This window comes from Boleophthalmus pectinirostris, unplaced genomic scaffold (assembly GCF_026225935.1).
Source record: "Boleophthalmus pectinirostris isolate CB_2022bp ecotype Guang Dong unplaced genomic scaffold, ASM2622593v1 HiC_scaffold_7, whole genome shotgun sequence".
NCBI lineage: Eukaryota > Metazoa > Chordata > Actinopteri > Gobiiformes > Gobiidae > Boleophthalmus > Boleophthalmus pectinirostris.
Window position 1 is genome coordinate 17,079,514 of NW_026571473.1, and position 20,200 is coordinate 17,099,713.

The 20,200-nt window shown below is 40.6% G+C and overlaps 2 protein-coding genes across 6 annotated transcripts; both read left to right on the plus strand.

Moving 5' to 3' along the window:
* The first annotated feature begins 741 nt into the window (after positions 1-741).
* On the plus strand, positions 742-9,178 carry nexn (nexilin (F actin binding protein)). Of its 5 annotated transcripts, XM_055164672.1 has the most exons (15): positions 771-929; positions 2,185-2,637; positions 2,736-2,933; positions 3,985-4,069; positions 4,160-4,308; positions 5,216-5,416; positions 5,488-5,664; positions 5,834-6,022; positions 6,113-6,304; positions 6,729-6,773; positions 6,990-7,184; positions 7,398-7,619; positions 7,703-7,891; positions 7,962-8,325; positions 8,462-9,178. In XM_055164672.1, the coding sequence occupies exons 2-15, from the start codon at positions 2,227-2,229 to the stop codon at positions 8,473-8,475; spliced, it is 2,631 nt and encodes an 876-aa protein (XP_055020647.1). In that variant the 5' UTR covers positions 771-929; positions 2,185-2,226; the 3' UTR covers positions 8,476-9,178. The 5 variants fall into 5 exon arrangements, with proteins under 5 accessions (XP_055020646.1, XP_055020645.1, XP_055020647.1 ...); XM_055164671.1 differs by lacking the exon at positions 8,462-9,178 and having other exon boundaries at positions 742-857; positions 7,962-8,440; XM_055164670.1 differs by lacking the exon at positions 8,462-9,178 and having other exon boundaries at positions 770-929; positions 7,962-8,440.
* Positions 9,179-9,672: 494 nt separating this feature from the next.
* mindy4 (MINDY lysine 48 deubiquitinase 4) lies at positions 9,673-17,292 on the plus strand. Its single transcript, XM_020924643.2, has 18 exons — positions 9,673-9,926; positions 10,165-10,284; positions 10,380-10,522; positions 10,596-10,830; positions 10,922-11,133; positions 11,213-11,262; positions 11,339-11,445; positions 11,535-11,651; positions 11,734-11,822; positions 11,973-12,074; positions 12,202-12,265; positions 12,389-12,454; positions 12,531-12,598; positions 12,690-12,753; positions 13,287-13,448; positions 13,709-13,889; positions 16,966-17,044; positions 17,124-17,292. The coding sequence occupies exons 1-18, from the start codon at positions 9,828-9,830 to the stop codon at positions 17,170-17,172; spliced, it is 2,007 nt and encodes a 668-aa protein (XP_020780302.2). The 5' UTR covers positions 9,673-9,827; the 3' UTR covers positions 17,173-17,292.
* Positions 17,293-20,200: the final 2,908 nt, after the last annotated feature.

The window sequence follows — 20,200 nt, forward strand, 5'->3', positions numbered from 1 at the left end:
GTCAAGCAGCTGAGCACAGGACCCGGTCTGACTCAGGTTAGCTGTCCTTACAGTGTTGATTAGTTGTCACAGCTGTGGTGCTATTTTTGGCTTTCTCTTGTTGTTCATGATGCTCTGCAGAACTCTTCTCAACAGAAGTGGTCATGAGAGTGCAAACTCAAAAAAAAAAAAAAAAAAAAAAAACACCTAATTGTTTCACTATGGGTAAAGTCAAGTGAATATGTACCAATGTAATTAATAATAGACTACTGTTCCATTCTTGTTCCATTCAACACAGTACTGTGGATTGGGGCACTTTTGCCCTGTTTTAAAATGCCTCCCTCGACAGCAGCCCAATGATAGTCACATAGTTACATTTAGATTAGAGTTCTAACCTGGTGGTTAATCTAAAGGGATTCATTGACATTCTTATAGCTCAGACACTGAGAACCAAAGTAGGTTACTTAACAATACATTGCTGAAGGAGAGTATTGTAGGTCACAATGGAAAAGTAAGGCTGTGTAGGCTAACTGGTAAGTCTTTACACAAATGGAACAATAGACAGATCATGTTATTTATAGACCACAGCAATATTTATTACGCATTATTATTTGTAGGACAGGCCAAGTTAAAGACATACGCTAAACCGTTATCATTTATTACCAGAAGGTGGCCCAGGCTCAGTATTTTTGCAGCTGGCCCTGTCCGCTCTAAGGAGCGAGGATGTGAGCGAAATACAAACTGCGCATGCGTCCGCTGCAACAGCTGAATCTGCAGCAAGTGCGCGAGGAATGCAGTATCCGGTGGGAGGAAAGTAAGGGTACTTTTATGGAAAGTCGTCCACCAGAAGTGACTGTGCCTCGAGTGGTCGCATTTTGGTGAGCTTTTGCCTTTGTATTTTAAAAAATCGGAAGGAATATATCCTATTTGGACTACAGGACAACAACCAGGTAGGCTAAGCCTTATAAACTCCCAAATGACTATTAGGACATCACACGTTCTAAAGTTAAGCGAAAGCAAAGCGAAAGCGGTAGATTTATTTCTTTATATATTTATTTATTCATTTATTTATTTATTTATTTAAACTAAAATTGCGTTAAGATGTAGTTGCTAACTTTAGTATGCACAAAAGAAACAAAGAACACAGAAGCTGAATTTTGAGTGAGAGCTGCGGATGAGGTTAATAGTTTTCTTTGAGTGACAGCTTGACCTGTCTGTGCTGAACTGAGTCCTGGATGTTGTATTATACATAAGTACAGGAATACTTAATTCAAACAAGCCCACTTTATTCATATCTTATAGAATATGTGGGAAAACCTACAATCATCAATGACTTTAACAGGTGAAAATAAGTAAAAGTTATTTAGGACACTGAAACACATATTTTGGTGAATGACAGTACAAACTGCTTTCATCCCTGCAGTTGTCTCGCTCTTAGCCTCACCATTTTATCTAGAGCTTTGGGGGCGACATGTGGGTGCCAACTTGAGCTCTGTCCAACTGCCTATCACTGGTCTGAAATAGCTGTGATCACATGTCCTTGACACACAAGTGAGCTATATATAGAGGTCAGACAACGCTACTCTTTTCTGAGAGCATTGCTGTTTCTTAATGGGCTTGCTGTCATACATTTTAGAAACTAGAAAAAAATTAATCAGGCAAAAGTATTCATATGAAGTTGTAAGCTTGCCTGCATTTCTTTTTCTGTAAAGCACTTTAATTACTTTGTGTACGAATTGTGCTATACAAATAAATTTGCCTAATACCCTACATGTTATGGAATTAGCATCATCTATATTTTGCAGAGATTACCCTTTGTTCGTGCAATGTTTTATTTGAGAAGGAAAATTAACACCACCATAGCTATAGCGATTAACAATTCAAAGTACATTTTTAAATAGTCAAAACTAAGAGTCCTCAATACTTGGGCTGGGTGATATGGCAAAACATTAAATAATAATTCTTTTTCCTTGTACTGACAGATCAAATTTTTTGATTTGATTTTATTATTTTCTTTCAAAAATAAAATAATGTCAACATTGAATTTGTGAGCATAGTCAAGATACACTTTTAATCATGGCCTTTTAACACAAATAGCCCACAAATATATATAGGATCTCAGTTTGAATCAATTTGATTAATTGCCCAGCGTTACTCCATTCTCTATGAACCGAAAGGTGAAACTCACGATTTGTTTCTTTTCAGGAATAATCAGCCTGTTTGTCAACTTGTCATTGTGATACAAACATGACTGAGGTGGCACAGGTTGCAGCTGTGGATGTCCAAGACATGGAGGATGTTTTCAGTGAAAACAATGTGAGTGAGCCTGAAGACCAAGAAGACAAAGTAACAAATAAAGAAAATGAGGAAACGGACCACAGCAAAGATGAGACAACAGCTCAACAAACTAAAGAGGAAACAAGTAGTAATGAACCTGCAGAACCAAAGCTGAACGGAGTTCAACAAACTAATGAGGAAACAAGCAGTAGTGAGCCTGCAGAACCACAGGTGAACGGAGTAGAACATAAAGACAGCCAAACACCCATCAGAAAACGAGAGCGGTCCCGAGCTGCAAATTATAAAAGTACAGAGAAAGAAAATAAGAACCCCGACACCCACATGGATGAGGATGTGTCAGATGTGGCATTGAAGAAAGAGGTGTGTTTGGTATTCTATAACTCACTGATCTGATATGTGACTAGAAAAATTAAGCTACAAAAGAATGTTTGTTTTTTTTTTCTTTTTGTATCTAACAGAAACTACTGAAATCCAACAAGCCAGTGGCTAGAAGCTATGTTCCTAAGGCAAACCAAGACAAAGGTTCTGTGACAAACAAGTTTGAGGCCATGCAGAAGGCCCGTGAGGAGAGGAGCAGGAAGCGCAATCAGGATGAGCAGCAGAAGAGAAAAGACCAGTACATTAAAGAGAGAGAGTGGAACCGACGCAAGCAGCAGGTCAAAGACAGATAACCTACTAACGAGACTGTGCACGGCTCGCATGATGGCATGGTGTGGTGTGACCAGGTGACCACCCGGCAGCACTGCAGTGAGATTTTACCACTCTGTACACCCCATTGACTAAACACATAATCACATCTAAGTTTATGGTGGTGGAATTACATCATTGCTTTGTTTTGAGAATTAACATTTGGTAGTTTTATGTTTTGTTAGTTTGATCTGATAGTTTGATCTGATAAGTAGACATCTTAAAAAAGTAAGAATTTGACTTAAGTAATGGCCCAAAATATATCAAATTTTATCAGTGTGTGATGAAACCTAACATCCTGTTGCCTGTTGTATTATTGGTTTAGTGATTCACTAGCTACAAGAGATAATGGACTGATATGATTTCTGTGTTTGTGATACAATTATATTTTTGAGTCTCAGGTGACATCACAACATTCTGTAGGCTTATACCATTTAATAGAGATGGAATTACAATTACTATGGTTAAACCATTTTTGTAGTAACATCAAGTTTAATGGTCACTAATATAAATCCCCAGATTCAACATTTGTGTATTTTCCTTTTAGATATCTCTCCAAATGAAACTCCAGTTTTGGTCAATATTTGTATTCCTTATAAATGGAAACTATCTTTTCTGTACAAACTAAATTGTAGTAATAGTTCTGTAATACAATACAAGGCATGAATGAGCAGTTGTAGAGATGAGTGAGGAGGGTTAAGACGGGCTTTGTGTCCAGATTAAATGGTTCAGGACCTTCAGCAGTGATACTCTGTTATGTGAGTGGATTACAGCTCAAACCAAGACAGGACTCTGTGTGGCCCATAGCTGGCCCATCACCAACACATATGCTTCTGTCCTGTGTAGCCACCAACACTACCGCCCAATCAGGTGTCTTTCCTCAGGTCATGTGACTTGGCTATTAAGAAGGATTAGGCCTTTGTACTTTCCAGGACCAGCATGGCTCCTGAGTGGCAAAAGAGATGATCCCAGCTAATTCGTACTTCGCCCTCACCACATTCTCCTTCTTATCCACTATAGATAAAAGAACTGCTTGCTTCCAGTGATGAGGAGGAGGAGGTGAAGCCTGCAAAGGTGGAAAAGTCATATGTCCCCAAAATTACTGGTAAGCTGGTGTAACAGGTGTAGAATGGTAGGTGTTAGGGCATCCTGAAGAAGTGTGCTAAAGATAAGCGTAATTACTTTTGATCCTCAGGTAGCGTTAAGGGAAAGTTTGCAGAAATGGAGAAACAACGACAAGAGGAGGAGAGGAAAAGGATGGAGGAGGAAAGGAAAAAACGAGAAGCCCAAGACAAAATGGAAAAAGCCAAAATAAAGAAGGAACTGGCACAGAAAGCAGCTGAGGTATGTAACATTGTATTGACTATGAGTTGTGTCTAGATGTAAAAATGTGATGATAAAATCTACTTCAGGAAACCATCAAATACCATTTGGTTATTTGGTTCAGTCAGTTTGAAGTAGTCAACGCAAGTTGTAAGTTATTATTTTATTGTGTTTTTATGCTCTACCAAGATTAAACAAGCAGACACAAAACAGATCTTTCTGTATTGTTTTCATTTATGTATTAAGGATATTGACCATTTATTAAGCCTGATAATAGCTAAAATTCATTCCAAAACTACTCTGGCCACTGATAATTGTACTACTTTAATAAAGCACTTTTTAACAATACATTAAATATAAAGAACTCCTCAAAAACTTTGAAATGTTCTAGAAACAACTAGAGCAGCTCTGACTAAACTGCCAGGTGCCGACATTATATGACTGGCAACTGTTTTCCACACCTACTTGTGCCCAAATTAGCTCCAGACCTCTTTACTGTGACTGAATTAGACCGCAATCTGACCTACTGCAAGTGGAGACATTAGACTGAACTGAGAGACAGCCCCGACCCATTACCCCACATAATGTTAGAATTTATAGCCTGAACTGATTTTTCAAAACATAACAACTGAGCTATTATCCATTTGATTTTCACTTTGATATTAAGAAGTATTTGTATATTCTAATTGGACAAAAACCCCTATGGATCAATAGTTTGTCCATCTTAGTTTATTATCACTGAGACTTGAACAATGATGTCTGTTAACCCTGTGCAATAGCCAAGTTTGAATAAGTTTTATATGAAATCTAACAATACTTTACAATGGCAATCGAATAGGGAATTGACCGATGTTTGAAATAAAAAGTAAAATACTACCAGTGTCTGTAACAAGTTTTGAGTACTGATATTTTTGCCTTGGCTTTCTAGGAAGGAGATGACACAATATTGGTTCGTGTCATTCCAGCGAAACCCTCTCGACCTCCAGGTAAAATCAAAATGAACTTTGAGGACATGGAGAAAAATCGAGAGGAGGAATTAAAGAAGAAAGCAGAAGAGGAGAAGAAAAGACGATATGATGAAAACAAACGCTCATTCAGAGAGTCAAAGAGGCACTCTATGGTGCAACAGGTAGGTTACATTATTTTATTTGCTGCCCGAGGTTTGGCTTTAGATCATAATATTAAGAACTTTAAACTTAGGATGATGAGGAGGAGAAGCCTACAGAGAAGCAACAAGCATCTCCTGGTAAGCTGAAGTTGACATTTGAAGAATTAGAAAAAGAAAGACAAGAACAGAGGAGGAAGCAAGCTGAGGAAGAAGCCAAACGCCGTTTACTAGAGGAGAAGAAAGCCTTTGAAGAGGCCAGACTGGAAATGGTAAACCAAAGTTTTGGTCTTTGTTGCATACTTGACATACAAATAAAAGCATAAAAGTGAAAGTCTGTGCAAGTATTATTACATATACTTTAGTGCAACTTAAATATAATAAATAAAATAGCAAAAAAAGAACATCAAAGTAATCATGATTACTTGCTGGTGTGCACAGGGGGGAGAAGAGGAGGACTTGCAGTCCACTCAGGAGGCTAAGGAGGAGGTGCGACCTGGAAAACTGAGATTAAGCTTTGAAGAGCTGGAAAAGCAGAGAGTCGAGGGTCTTCGTAAAAAAGCAGAGGAGGAGGCCAAGAAACGGATGGAAGAAGAGCGAAGAGCTTTTGCTGAAGCCAGGAAGAGCATGGTCAGTGACTGCAGGAATTAAGAAAGGTGTATCAAGTCATTTGGTAGTTTCTCATTTAATTTCTCTCAACTTGTCACACTTCCTCCTCAGCTGGTGGATGAAGATGATGAAGTCCTTATGGCACTGCTGAACCTGGAGGGCAGTAAACCTGGTAAAATCTGTGCAAGCTTTGAGGAGCTTGAACGTCAAAGGAGAGAGGAGGAGCAAAGAAGGTCAGAGGAGGAGGCCAAGAAAAGATTGGAGGAGGAGAAGAGGCAGTTTGCAGAAGCCCGCAAAAGCATGGTAAGAACCATGCGTGAATTTACAGTGTATTCAATAAATATAAATTGTGATGTCACAAAAATCCCCCATTAAACCACATCAACAAATGTTTAATAATTCAAAATGTGTGCAACACTAACACTCATGTGAAAACCCCCGTGTCTCTGTTCTCTGACCCAAAATATACATTTGTGACAGTGCATGTATTTATATTTGCCACGCTGAGATGATGCTGGGAACCACTATTGAGAGCTAGCAATACTGTATCGTGAATGGATGAATTCTCACAACAGTGTAAGCCAACAGGAACTGTAGCAAATTAAACCTAACACCATAACCTAACTTTTCACTAATGTACATTATTACTATGTTCAATGAATACTGATGGGCTTTGACTATGTCTTCAACTACACTGCTACAAATTTGTCCAAATTATTTTTTTAAGAGCCCTGGCCTGGATCAGGATAGTTCTACATATGGAGATGATACAGTAAGCAATTTTAATAAAAAAAAAAAAAGTAATTATGATATTATGAGATATGTATTTGTATTATGGCCACGGGTACACTGTTGTAATGTTGGCACTGATTTGCAGAATGCATGTCTCTTGTATGTTTCTTAATAACATGTTTTGTCATTTCAAAGACTCTAAAAAATATGTTGGCTGCATTTGTGTGTACTTACTGTTTGGCATTTATGCCCTTAGATTCTAGAGCCTGATGGGGAAATGGTTAAGTCTGAGTCTCAGGAGGCACTGCACCCTAGAAAACTGGAGATGAACTTTGAAGAGATGCTTAAGGAAAAGCAGGAAGCTGAAAGAAAACGCAAAGAAGAGGAACGCAGGAAGAAATTGGAACAGGAGAAGCAGCAGTTTGAACAGCTTAGACAAGAGATGGGCGAGGTCAGTTCATTACCCTGTCACACTACACAGGGAAAACATTATGACCTCAACACATGCTTTTTGGGGGAGATGGAATGTATTATAAGACAACAAGGGCACTTGTTTTTCAAAAGTGATGCAACAGAATGACACATAATTATAGTACTTGGAAATGAACGTCCATGGTCAAAGTGTTATGGTTTCAGCTTGAAATATTGTCTTTGTTTTTTCAAGGAGGAAATCAATGAAAGCTCAGATATGGTGAGCAAAGAATATGAGGAGCTGACCAAGCTGAAAAGGACAGGTTCTATACAAGCGAAGAGCCTTAAATCCAAGTTTGAGAAGATCAAACAGCTGACTGAAGAGGAGATTCAGAAAAAGATTGAGGAGGAGCGTGCACGAAGGAAGGCCATCGATGATGAAATTAAAGAGAGGGAGTCTGAGAGATTCCATGAGGTAGGGAAAACTATAACATTTCAATGCTTTTACATAGTTCATAATATAAGTGTATTCAATGCTGTTTAACATATTTTAAAAAGGATGAGGAACAGGAAGAAATGGGGGCTGTAAGGGCTGAGGAGTCACCATTCAAACAGAAAGTGGACATGCGCGCTCGTTTTGAACAAATGGCGAAAGCCCGAGAGGAGCTGGAGCGAAAGAGGATAGAGGAGCAGAAGCTTCAGAGAATGCAGTTTGAGCAGCAAGAGATTGATGCTGCTCTCCAAAAGGTAAATCTATTTTTGACTATATAATTGTGTCTGTTCTGAATGTATTACAGCAATATCATTTTGAATTCAGAAAAAAGAAGATGAGGGTGATGAAGAGGGGAGCATTATCAATGGCTCTGCAGCTTATGAAGATGAGGACGACCATGCGAGGTCAGGGGCTCCGTGGTTCAAAAAGCCCCTCAAAAACCAGTCAGTTGTGGACTCTGAGCCAGTTCGGTTCACAGTGAAGATCACAGGAGAGCCTAAGCCTGAAGTGACCTGGTGGTTTGAGGGCGAGATGCTCCAAGACTGTGAGGACTATCAGTATATTGAGAGAGGAGAGACCTACTGCCTCTACCTGCCTGAGACTTTCCCTGAGGACGAAGGAGAGTACATGTGTAAGGCAGTGAACAGCCGAGGCACAGCAGCCAGCACATGCATCCTAACAGTGGAAAGTAAGACCACCTTGGTTTGACTGCATGCCTGAGTAATGCCTCATAACTGGACTTAAATGAAGTGGACCGCATGCTCCTCTTCCACATGACCATATTAGGACAATGACAATAATAAAGCTGTTTCTCTCTTTTGCAGCATATGACTACTGATGACCTACAAGTACAGGAAGATTTCTTGTTGTTTTTAAACCCCTTTTTGTAAAAAATTACCCTATGCAGGGGTTGAACAGCAGAGGGAGCAAGCTTGGCATTCCTAAGGCAACACAACATACAGAGAGAGAAATGTCAAATGTGTTTACTTTCTGCCAATTCTGCACTCAGAGTAGAGTAGGAATTTTCAAGTGCCAAATTCTTCTCCCCATCATGTAATTGCTAACTTGAATGAATGGCGAATGAATGAAAAGTGCAAAATTTCATTAGTCACTACTGTTTTGTAAATACAATTCTGGGAAATGTCATAATATTGCAATGATAAAAAATGCCTACAGGTCTTGGTTGACTATTCTGTTATTGTTTTGGGGAAATTGATTCTCATAGGCCTAATGTGTCTACAGATATTCTATTTATCTTTGACTTGTTAAATAGGTTGTCTTTTACTTAAGTTCTAGGCCAAGTATAAAAGAAAAAGTAACTGCTTGTCATAGAGGAACCAAAGATTTGCCATTTTTTGGTATTGAGTTGATTTCTCAGACCTTACCTTCCCTGCTCCAGTGTGATTTTTATTAATAGCGTACTTACGCAGTTTTCATTAATATATGCTGAACTCTTCCTCTGTTTGAGAAATTGTGTGCACACACTGAATAATCCAAGTTGTCATGTTAATACAATGTTTTAATAAAATGATTAAAATCTGCGTGTTGTGTGTAAATGAAACATACAACTATATGCATGTTGCGGCTATACTTAAAGGTGCATTGTGCGACTTCTGGCGAAGGGTCTTACAAATATTTTTCTCCATGGAGATGTGCTTCATGTGGAATGTTTCACAGTAGGGCATCTTCATGGAGACCAAACCAGGATTTTCTTAAGCTATAAAACTGCAATTGCTGTAATTGTCGAAATGTAAGGTAGAGCTGTTTAATGTCGTACTGTGGCACATTTCAGGCAGAGCAATGACATATCCATAGAAACGAGCAGGTAACGGATCGCCAACGAAAAAGTTACACTTTTAACCTACATTTAGTGTTTTAGTATGATCTGTAGAATTTATATTTGGCAAGATTAAATTAACTTGTTTTCTTCGGTGCGTATCAGAGACTGTATATACTTGTTGGTAATCTCTCCTCTAGAAACTACCTCTGGTCCAGCAACTAGCATCGCCATGGAAACACTTCCGGAAGAGAAAGGGAAAAGAGAATGGAGCTAACGTTCCTGCGGGCTTGTGAACATGCTTTGCTAATGTGTTGAATAAAGATAGCAGCTATTCAGCACATAACATTAATAGCCACGTCGTATGTAAAGACACATGGTATATTTTTTGCAAGATTACGTAAAATACGTTTATGTGTGCCCCATGGTTAGACGGGGAACACTTTGTAAACATGGCCATTTCTGTGGCAGAGGTGTCGTCTTCGCTTGTGCGGGAATACCTCAGTCGTAAGGTATGGTAACAGTTCAATACAGCTGGTATTAAGGGTTTTAATGAACTACTTTGGGATACTAATCATTTGCAAACGATACTAGCTTTAGCTATTCAAAGACCAGGCTACGATGTCTAGGTTTGCTTAGTTTAGTTAACTTTGATGTCGCTTACTTGATGCCGATAAACCTAACAGAATACTAGAAATTGTGACATGGACATCATTGTGTGCCCATATTCACACTATGCTCTGTCTGCAGGGGCTGAAGAAGACTATAGCGTGCATGGATGAAGAGCATCCCCGGACTGAGGCCAGTATCAACAACAGATCACATCTGAGGCAGATACTGCACATAGAGGCCCTTTATAAAAGGAGTAAGGTAAATTTTGGAAAAGAAAAATGCCATCAAAGAAAGATTATAATAGACCAATTTATAGCTATATGCCAGGTGTATGACACATTGTCTTCATGCAGATTGAGAATTCCCCTTTTAAAACACTGCTTGAAATGATTGTAAAACACATGATAGAAGGCTCAAATGAAGAGAATACATGTTCTGTGTCTTCACCAATTGAGCTAAATAACACTGAGAATGACATGGCCACTTCTGTACTAAGGTATGTCACTAACGACTGTTTTTTAATGTGTTGAATGGAAACAATTTACTCAAAGTTCTTCTTTCTTCCCTAGGTCACACATAGAAATAACCAAACCTTCCCAAACTACATTATTGGGTCCAGATAAACCAGAGAGAGTTCCTCAGAATCAAAGCAGTCTGAGTGCACATGACCAAAGAGGACAAGCTCTCATGGCTTCCCACGACACTGAACTCTTTAAGTCTGCTGGTACTGAGAGTGCAAAAAGAAACAAAACAAGTCGCATAAGACGTGGCATGATGCCAGGACCAATAGCCAGTATACCTGAGGTACCAAATGCATTTTTCTTACTTTTGGGCTTTATGTATTTGGTGCATTTGGTGCATTTGGTGATTGCTTACTGTTTTATCTTCTTTATAGGAATCAGTCAAAAAAAGGCAAATACGAAAGACAGAAATTCCTCAGCCTTTGCCCACAAATGAGGGGAAAAGTGGTTGCGGCAACAGCTTACTGGTTTCTCATTTTGACCAAAAAACTATTAAAAGTACTTTTTTTCAAAACAGTTGTCATGACTGCTTTCAAGGGAGTTATGCACCAGAGGGTGAGCAGCCGATTCTGCAAATGGAAAAAAGGTTTGGAAAACTACTTTATACAGATTACGGCATTACATTTTATCTGGATAGAATATTTGTTATTCATTCTATTTTCCAGAGTTCAGTCACTTGCCAAGTTGAACTTAAATGTATCAGAACTGGTATTAGGTAAGTGTTTTAGGCAGAAAATTTGGCCTCCCTAAAAAAAATCAAAAAATGGTGGTGATGTGTTTTTGATTTACAGATGACATAGATGATGAGGAGATGCAAAGCCTTTCCAAAATGTCTTTGAATAGAGACATCACTGAACAAAGTTGGACAAGCTGTCCAATGGATCAGCGAACAGCCATGGTTTGTAATTTTCTCCATCATTTGTGGTAAATATGAGAGATGGTGGTTTTCCTTTGAAATAGGTTTTTGTTGGTTTATTTTTGCTACAGGAATTAAAAGATGTTCTTATTGGCTCCAGCTTCAATTGTTTCAATGTTGAGTGGAGGAATCAGGGTTTCACATTCTCAGAGACAGATGATCTTAGATATGGTATTGTGCAAAAGAAGGTATGTCACCCAGAAATAAATATCTGGCAAAAATAATTACAATTTTCTAATCAATAACTCTCTTCTTTGTTATGTTCTCAAGGGTGGTCCCTGTGGAGTTCTGGCTTCAGTGCAAGGATTTGTTTTAAAGAAAATGTTGTTTGGAACCTCTGACCCCAGTAACACCTTGAAGTATGTGAAGGCTTTAACTGTTTAATCTTTCTATTTTGATTTATCCTATTGACCTGTTAATCCATTAAATCACGTTGTACTGCACCTTTGTAATACATGCATTAGAACATAATGGTAATCTCTGTTCACTCAACTGCTACTTGTTTTCAGCAAATTAAGGCCTTCTAACTCCACCAGAAGAAAATGTTTAGTTCTCGCCATTGCTGAAATCCTATGGAAGGCAGGGGAGGGGAAACAAGCCACAGTTGCAATGTAAGATGTCTGAGATCCTTATGTATCCACCCAAATCAGTAAATAAGTTTCTAATAGCTCAGTCAATATTTATATCTGTAACAGAAAAATATTTACAGTGATTGTATTTTTGTTCTGTTTTTCTCAGAAATTCAGGAACAAAGCATTTCATACCAGTAGGACAGTACAAATCTGAAGGAGTATTTGAACGGGTATGTAGTACGTACTTTTGTTTATTTACTTATTTGTATTTACATGACTGTTAGTATAAGCAGGCATGGCAAATTGATTATAAAACATTTTTGAATAGTTTTGCTCTACATAATTTGTTTCAGATGATACTTTTCACTTTGGATAAGCGCAAAGACTTGGAGCACTTTGTAGACCAGCACATTGAGCAGGCATGTGATTTACTTTTTGTCTTGTTTTATTTTATTGATGAATTTGCTTGCTAAAATAGCCTAATATTTTTTACAGTTTGAGTCAGAAGTGATGGGATGCTTACTCTTTGTTGTATCGGCTGTTCTCTCTCGCTCTGTTGACAAGTACGTCAAGCACTTTTCACTTGTGTGTCATACATGTCATGTATTATAATAAAAAACAGGCAGTAGCACATGTACTGTTCTTGATTTGCAGAGTGAGAGAGGACATGGATGTACCAACCACCACACTCATCGGTGCCCATGGTTACTGCACACAGGTTTGACCCCGAACCCCTCTTTTGACTTTTAAGACACATATTGTATTGTCATTGTTTATATGTACTTAACACTGCTGTTATAGTCTAAAACCAATCTGGGCCTTGTACAGCTCCCGAGCCACATATGACCCTTTGGTTGACTCTAACCAGCCCGTTTAAGCTAATGTGGAATTACAAAATAAACAATTTTTTTAAAATTTTACCTCAGGCATGGACTAAAGCTGCATTGCTTTTATTTTAGAGGTGTTTAATGACATTTTTTGTAAGGTAACCTCACTATTTTCATTTCTTATTTATTTCATATACCTTCGTACCATCTTGTAAAAACAGCTATTTACTCCTTTTTATAAAGAAAGAATACAACTAATATTATGCAGAATATAAGCATTTTGGCCTGTCCCTCTACAATATTTTCTGTTTCTCTTGTGACCTCATGGAAAAAATTATTGCCCACCTCTGGTCTAAAGTGTTGTTGATTAGGCTTATGAATAAATGGCAGTGATATATCGCCAACACTTGTGTCTCTTTTGTAGGAACTCGTCAACCTGTTGCTCTGGGGCCAAGCTGTTTCTAATGTATTTGACAATGACATGGAGTTGGACTCTGGAAATGGCAACATAACGCTGCTGAAAGGAATCAAAGACCACTGTGAAATTGGTTTTTTGTCTCTGTTTGAGCACTACAACATCTGTAAAGTAAGACACACCGCTGCCCGCTGAAAAGATTCTGCCTCACAGCAAGATTTAGAGACATTCTTTACTAGCAATTATGGTCACAGCTGCCGTGACATCACCAGCACAGATGTGCCCTTAATATTCTTACTGTGATTGTAGAATTTAAAAGTGGGATCATTTGAATTGGGAATAATTAAATTACTAGCAGGAATAAAATGTTAATGTTTTTTTAAATAATGGCAGCTATACATCTTAATGCCACCATTCTGTGTGTACATCAGGTAGGAAGCTACTTGAAGACTCCCCATTTCCCAATTTGGGTGGTCTGCAGTGAGAGTCATTTCAGTGTGCTGTTCGGCCTGCAGAGGGAGCTGTTGATCAGTCACCAAAAGGGGCAGGAGTTTGATCTCTATTATTATGATGGATTGTCAAACCAGCAGGAAGAGATCCGCCTCAGTGTTTGTAAGTACAGAAGTCTAACCAAGGATTTTCAGCTTTTATTTTATATTAATACAATTCATTTTATAAATTTGTATCTGTAATAATGTCTCCTTCACACCAACTGATATGAAAAAGCTATTACAGATAGAACTTGATAGAGAGCCTTCGCCTTTCGGCTCAGCTCCCTCTTCACCACAACAGTCCGATACAGCGACCGCATCACTGCCGACGCAGTAAATCTCACGTTCCATCCTCCCCTCACTCGTGAACAAGACCCCGAGATATTTGAACTCCTTTACTTGAGGCAAGGACTCTCACCCACCCGGAGAGGGCAAGCCACCTTTTTCCAGCCGAGAACCATGGCCTCGGACTTAGGCCCCAGACCCCATACTTCCATGAACACTCGAGAACCCGATGGAGAGTGTAGAGCTGGTCCAGTGTTCCTCAGCCAGGACAAAAATCACACTGCTCCTCCTGGATATGAGGTTCGACTATCGGCCGGATTCTCCTCTCCAGTACCCTGGCATAGACCTTACCGGGGAGGCTGAGGAGTATGTCTCCCCTGTAGTTGGAACACATCCTCCGGTCCCCCTTCTTATACAGAGGGACCACCACCCTGGTTTGCCAGTCCAGAGGCACTGTCCCCGACCGCCAAGAGATGTTGAAGAGGCGTGTCAGCCAAACAGCCCACAACATCCAGAGACTTAAGATACTCAGGACAGATCTTATCCACCCCCAGAGTCTTGCCACCAAGGAGTATGCCAACCACCTCAGTGACTTCATCCAGGGTGATGGACGAGTCCGCCTCTGAGTCCCCAGCCTCGGCTTCCTCCTCGGAAGACGTGACGTTTGGGGTTGAGGAGATCCCCAAAGTATTCCTTCCACCACCGGACAATGTCCCCAGTCAAGGTCAGCAGCTCTCCCCCTGCCCTGTGAACAGTATAGGTGAAGAACTGCTTCCCTCTCCTCAGGCGCTGGACGGTTTGCCAGAATCTCTTTGAGGCCATTAGATAGTCCTCCTCCATGGCCTCCCCGAACTCCTCCCACCTTTGAGTTTTTGCCTCTGCGGCTGCACAGGCTACAACACGCTTGGCCCGCCGGTACCCATCAGCTGTCTCGATAGGATTCCTTCTTCAGCCTGATGGCATCCCTTACTTCTGGTGTTCACCACCGGGTTCGGGGATTACCGCTGCGACAGGCACCACAGAGCTTACGACCACAGCTACGAGCGGTCGCATCGACAATAGAGGCCGAGAACAAAGCCCACTCAGACTCCATGTCCCCAGCCTCCCCAGGAATCCAGGAGAAGTCCTCCCGGAGGTGCGAGTTAAAAGTCCCTCTGACTGAGGGCTCTGCCAGACGTTCCAAACAGACCCTCACTACACACTTGGGTCTGCCAGGTCTTTCCGCTTCCTCCTCCCCAGCGAACCCAACTCACAACCAGGTGGTGATCAGTTGACAGCTCGGCCCCTCTCTTCACCCGAGTGTCCAAGACACGCATCTGGAGGTCAGATGACACGACTATAAAGTCAATCATCAGCCTCCGGCCTAGAGCGTCCTGGTGCCACGTGCACTGATGGACACCCTTGTGCTCGAACATGGTGTTTGTTATGTTAACAAACTGTGGCTAGCACAGAAGTCCAATAACAGAACACCGCTCGGGTTCAAATCAGGGAGGCCGTTCCTCCCAATCACCCCTCTCCAAGTATCACTGTCATTGCCCACATGGGCGTTGAAGTACCCCAGTAGAACGACGGAGTCCCCAGTTGGCGCTCTGTCTAGTACTCTTCCCAGGGACTCCAAGAAGGCCGGGTACTCTGCACTGCTGTTCGGCCCATAGACTGACACCACAGTGAGAGACCAGGCCCCGACCCGAAGGCGCAGGGACGTGACCCTCTCGTTCACCAGGGTGAACTCGCAACACACGCTGGCTGAGCTGTGGGGTAATCAGCAGGCCGACACCAGCCCGCCGCTGCTGCCCACGGCCAACACCAAAGAAATAGAGAGTCCAGTCCCTCTCAAGGAGCTGGGTTCCAGAGTTCAAACTGTGTGTGGAGGTGAGGCCAACTATATCTGGTCGGTAGCGGTCAACCTCCCGCACAAGCTCAAGCTCCTTTCCCCCCAGCGAGGTGACATTCCATGTCCCCAGAGCTAGTCTCCATGTCCAGAGATCCAGTCGTTGAGGTCCTCGCCTTCGACTTCCACTCAGATTTCCTTGCACCGGCCCCATATGGATCCTCCCGCAGGTGGTGGGTCCACAGAAGGGCGGCCCCACGTTGCTTCTTCGGGCTCTGTCCGGCCGGGCCCCGTGGGGGAAGGCCCGGCTACCAGGTGCTCGCCATTGAGCTCCCACCCCAGGCCTGGCTCCAGGGTGGGGCCCCGGTAACGCCATTCCGGGTGACGTAGCTGGCCTCTGCATTGAACTCAGAACTCTGAACCGTTCTTAGTCTGACCCATCCCCCTGGACCTGTTTGCCTTGGGTGACCCTACCAGGGGCATGAAGCCCCCGACAACATAGCTCCCAGGATCATTCAGGCACTCAAACCCCTCCACCACGATAAGGTGACAATTCAAGGAGGGGACTATCAGACCCACAGTGGACAAGTCACTTCTCATAACAGTTCTTAATACAAATCAATGTGACCTTGCAATATAGATGCCAAGGCTGGAAAAGATATTTACAAGGAATGAAAACAATGATTTGTCTTTCAAGTTAAATAATGAGTTGTCTTTTGACTGATTCATGCATGTTTGAGGAATCTTTTATAGTACTGCATTTGAGACTTTCTGTTGCATTGTTTATATAAAGGTTAATGCATAGACGAGTTGTACAGTGAAACAGCAGTGGGGTTGAAGGACCTGCTCCTCCCTTCTCTGAGGTTGACTCACAGTGTCATTCAGCTCCTCCTCAGTCTGGTGCAGTGGGTGAGAGCTGTGGTCCATGTGTTCAGCTCTCTACCTCCCCCACAGGGTCCAGCAGCTGCCCGGGACAGAGCTGGTCCTCATGACCAGCTGCTTTAGCTTGACCACAGCATAGAGGCTAGCAGAGGTGGCACAGAGTCATGATAATGAACAACAATACATATCTTCTTTGTAGGTGTTGGCGGATCAACCCTGAGCTGCATGGATGATGCCACAGAGCTCATTCCTCCTCTAGAGCTCTGTATCCGCACCAGGTTGGCTCACCTTTTTAGGCAACTTATCTAAGTCAACTTATTTTTTATTTTGACTGATTTTGATTTATTTTTTTTTTAGGTGGAAAGATGCTTTTGTCAGCTGGAATGACACAGAGCCCATTCTTTAATTCTTTAGCGTAAGTTTGTGTTGTTGCTTAGTTTTTATCATTATTGAATTTTTGGAAAAAAATAATAAAAAACTATCATGTTTCTGTTTTAATTAGTGATTTGTATTTTGTAATATACTACAGGACCAAAATATTGACAAATGTTGTATTATATGTTTACATGTAAAGTTCAAACAATACTACTATTTATTATTATAAACAAAACTTGCTCAAATATGAGTCAGTTAGCTATGTATTTAAATTACTAATGGAATACTCCAAATCTATTGATGATAGAATATGTATCAGAAAGGAATGTACAAATAAGTGCTCTTACTGCCATGTTTATTGTAGTTTTCATTATAGCAGTGTTTAATTTTTTTCACTTTTATATCAATAGTTTTACTGTGCAAGAGGAACTTGTATGTAATTTGTAATTCATTTATTTATTTCTTAATAAAGATAATTAGTACTAAATTGTTCAGTATTTTACAAAGAATAAAACAACAGGCTGAGCTTATGCTAGCGTTGAGACCATTAGTTGCGGTAGCGTCACAGCTCAGTGTGGGGTGTGCAGAGGAGGTGGAGGACCCTCTTGCCAGCCCCTCCAGCACACGGGATCAAAGAGGCTGAGCCACAACTCTGTCAATCCATCAACATGAATAACGTTTGCCCCAGAGCACCACATCCTATAGTAGAGTGAATGAGGCATCTCACTGAGGGTAATAACATGTTTAAATCACCCATGGCGTAGTGTTTTGTTTCACAAAAGTACTGACATTGGACATGTGTCTCTCATGTCAATTTACTAATGAGAAATAAATGTTTATTGGTGACTCATATAGGACTCTGTGTACGTATAAGAGAAGCTATGAATTAATCATGAGCCATAGACACATTCAGCTATTTAAAACTAATTTTACTGTCACCAGGGCTAGTGGCATTTCTATAAATATACTGGTTTGCCTAACCATGGCCTTGGGTACACACAAATATGATTAGAGCATTTTTGTACGTCAAGACATTTTAATGTTATTCATAATGTCTTTCGATTAGTTTATTTGTACTAACAAGCCACATTTAGAGTTCTAGCACTGTTAGCCCAAGGGAATGTCCATGTATTCTAATAAAATAACTATTCTGAGCATTCTTGTTAACATTATTTTCTTCCACAATACTGGGGTGGTTGTGTAGCTCAGTGGCCAGCAGTGTGACAGGAGGCTTTGGTCTCTGTTTACTATTTATTGCTACTATTTCTGAGAGGGACCCCAGAGAGGATTTGGTGCTGGTGTGTAATTGTGTTATGGCCCTCCCACATGTCGTCCCAGGTGCATCCTCTGTCTCCTCTTCTAATCTTTGCTGTTTGTCTCCAGAAAGTCCATATCCTCCAGATTAGGATCTGGTGTCCCCCGTCTGTGTCCCGCCTGGCCAGCCAAGAGGAGGGGATCCCCACTGCTCCTTTTTTAGTTGCTTGGTATATTTTAAGTGCATAATCCTTAAAGGTTGACTCTTGTGAGCTTTAAGCTATGTTATAATGCTGTTACTTCATCAAAGGGAGTTGTGTTTTGTTTCATTCACGCATGTTTGAGTAACCTTTTATTATTTATATGTTAGCTCAAAATTCCACCTTATGATGTCACGTAGCGGTAGTTAACAACTACCTTTTAATCTTATACCTTTAGTTCAGTAGAGATTGGCAATTCCAGGGCTGAAATTATCAATATGATTCTCGTGAACGTGTATGGAATGTAAAAACACAGTGGAGCACTTCCTTTATGCCCACATGATATCACAATGTGGAGTCTTTTCTGTTTGTTGTGAAGAAGCTATCCTAAATATGCAGGGTGTGTGTGTTTAACATGTGTGACTGAAACAAAATACAAGTCCAGGTATGTTTGTGATGAGGAAACATTATAACATAGATCAAAAATAGTGAAATATGGGCCCTTTAACTTAACAGCAGTTAATGTTGCATTATTGTTGATAATCAACAGAGGTAAACTATATGGGTGGTCTTATTTCTCATAAACACAAATATTACTTTATGTCTTCTAAAAACTAAAAAAAATAAATAAAGCCCATAACACAAACTACACAATGCTTAACCTTGAGAACTAAAATGCTCCTGTGAATGATCATAAAAAATACACAACAATTCAAACTTGAATAATGCATGGCCCAATCTAACAGTGTCTGGAGAGACACACTGGCGTGAGAACTTAACTGTTGTAATCTTTGGCTTTGTTGTATGTTTTCTTCAAAATGTTCTGTCCGGATCCTTATGTGAGTAGCTCAATATTTATTTCACCACCAAAATAAAAATGGCAAACAATCACAAGTTACCAATCCCCAGGGTAAGGCTTCGACTCAGAACAAGATACATGAAATATGTTGCATACTGCTTGTTTGGTGACTTTCACAAGTGGTGATCATTTTAAATGGCTGTTAAAATATACAACTATTAAGTATAATTTAATGAAAGAGCAGACTCAGTACACCACCAGCACGTAAGCTGCAACAGGATATGTCAGATTTTGCTGTCTTAACATCTGTAGCATCTAAAGCATTTCGTCTGGTTTGTTTGGGAGGTTCTTTGTTGAAATAAACACTTCTGGCCTGGACCCACTTGAGAGCAGCCTTATCATGAAAAACCAATGACACCACTTTTTTATCATGGACAAGAGCACTTGAATTAAAGCAATTTCTGGAACCTTGAAAACATCCAAGTAGCAAACCGACCCCAGATTACTCACTTACAAATCTAATGTTACACTATTTAGTGAAATCTCCATAGAGCAGTGAAAAGCTTCAGTATGCTTTCCACATGTGATTACTCAAGTACAATGATAAGCTTTTCCAAATCTTATCCAAAGTATATTTGGTGTTGCTCAACATCCTGTTAGGTCCAAGAGTCCAAGATGTCTGACAGCTCTGATTGAGTGTGTGATTGCCAGAGACAGGAGTAAAGAGCTGCCAGAGATTTTGCAATGGATAGCTCTAAAGCAGTAACACCTGCTGAGGAGGGGGGACAGAGGAGCATGCATCAGAG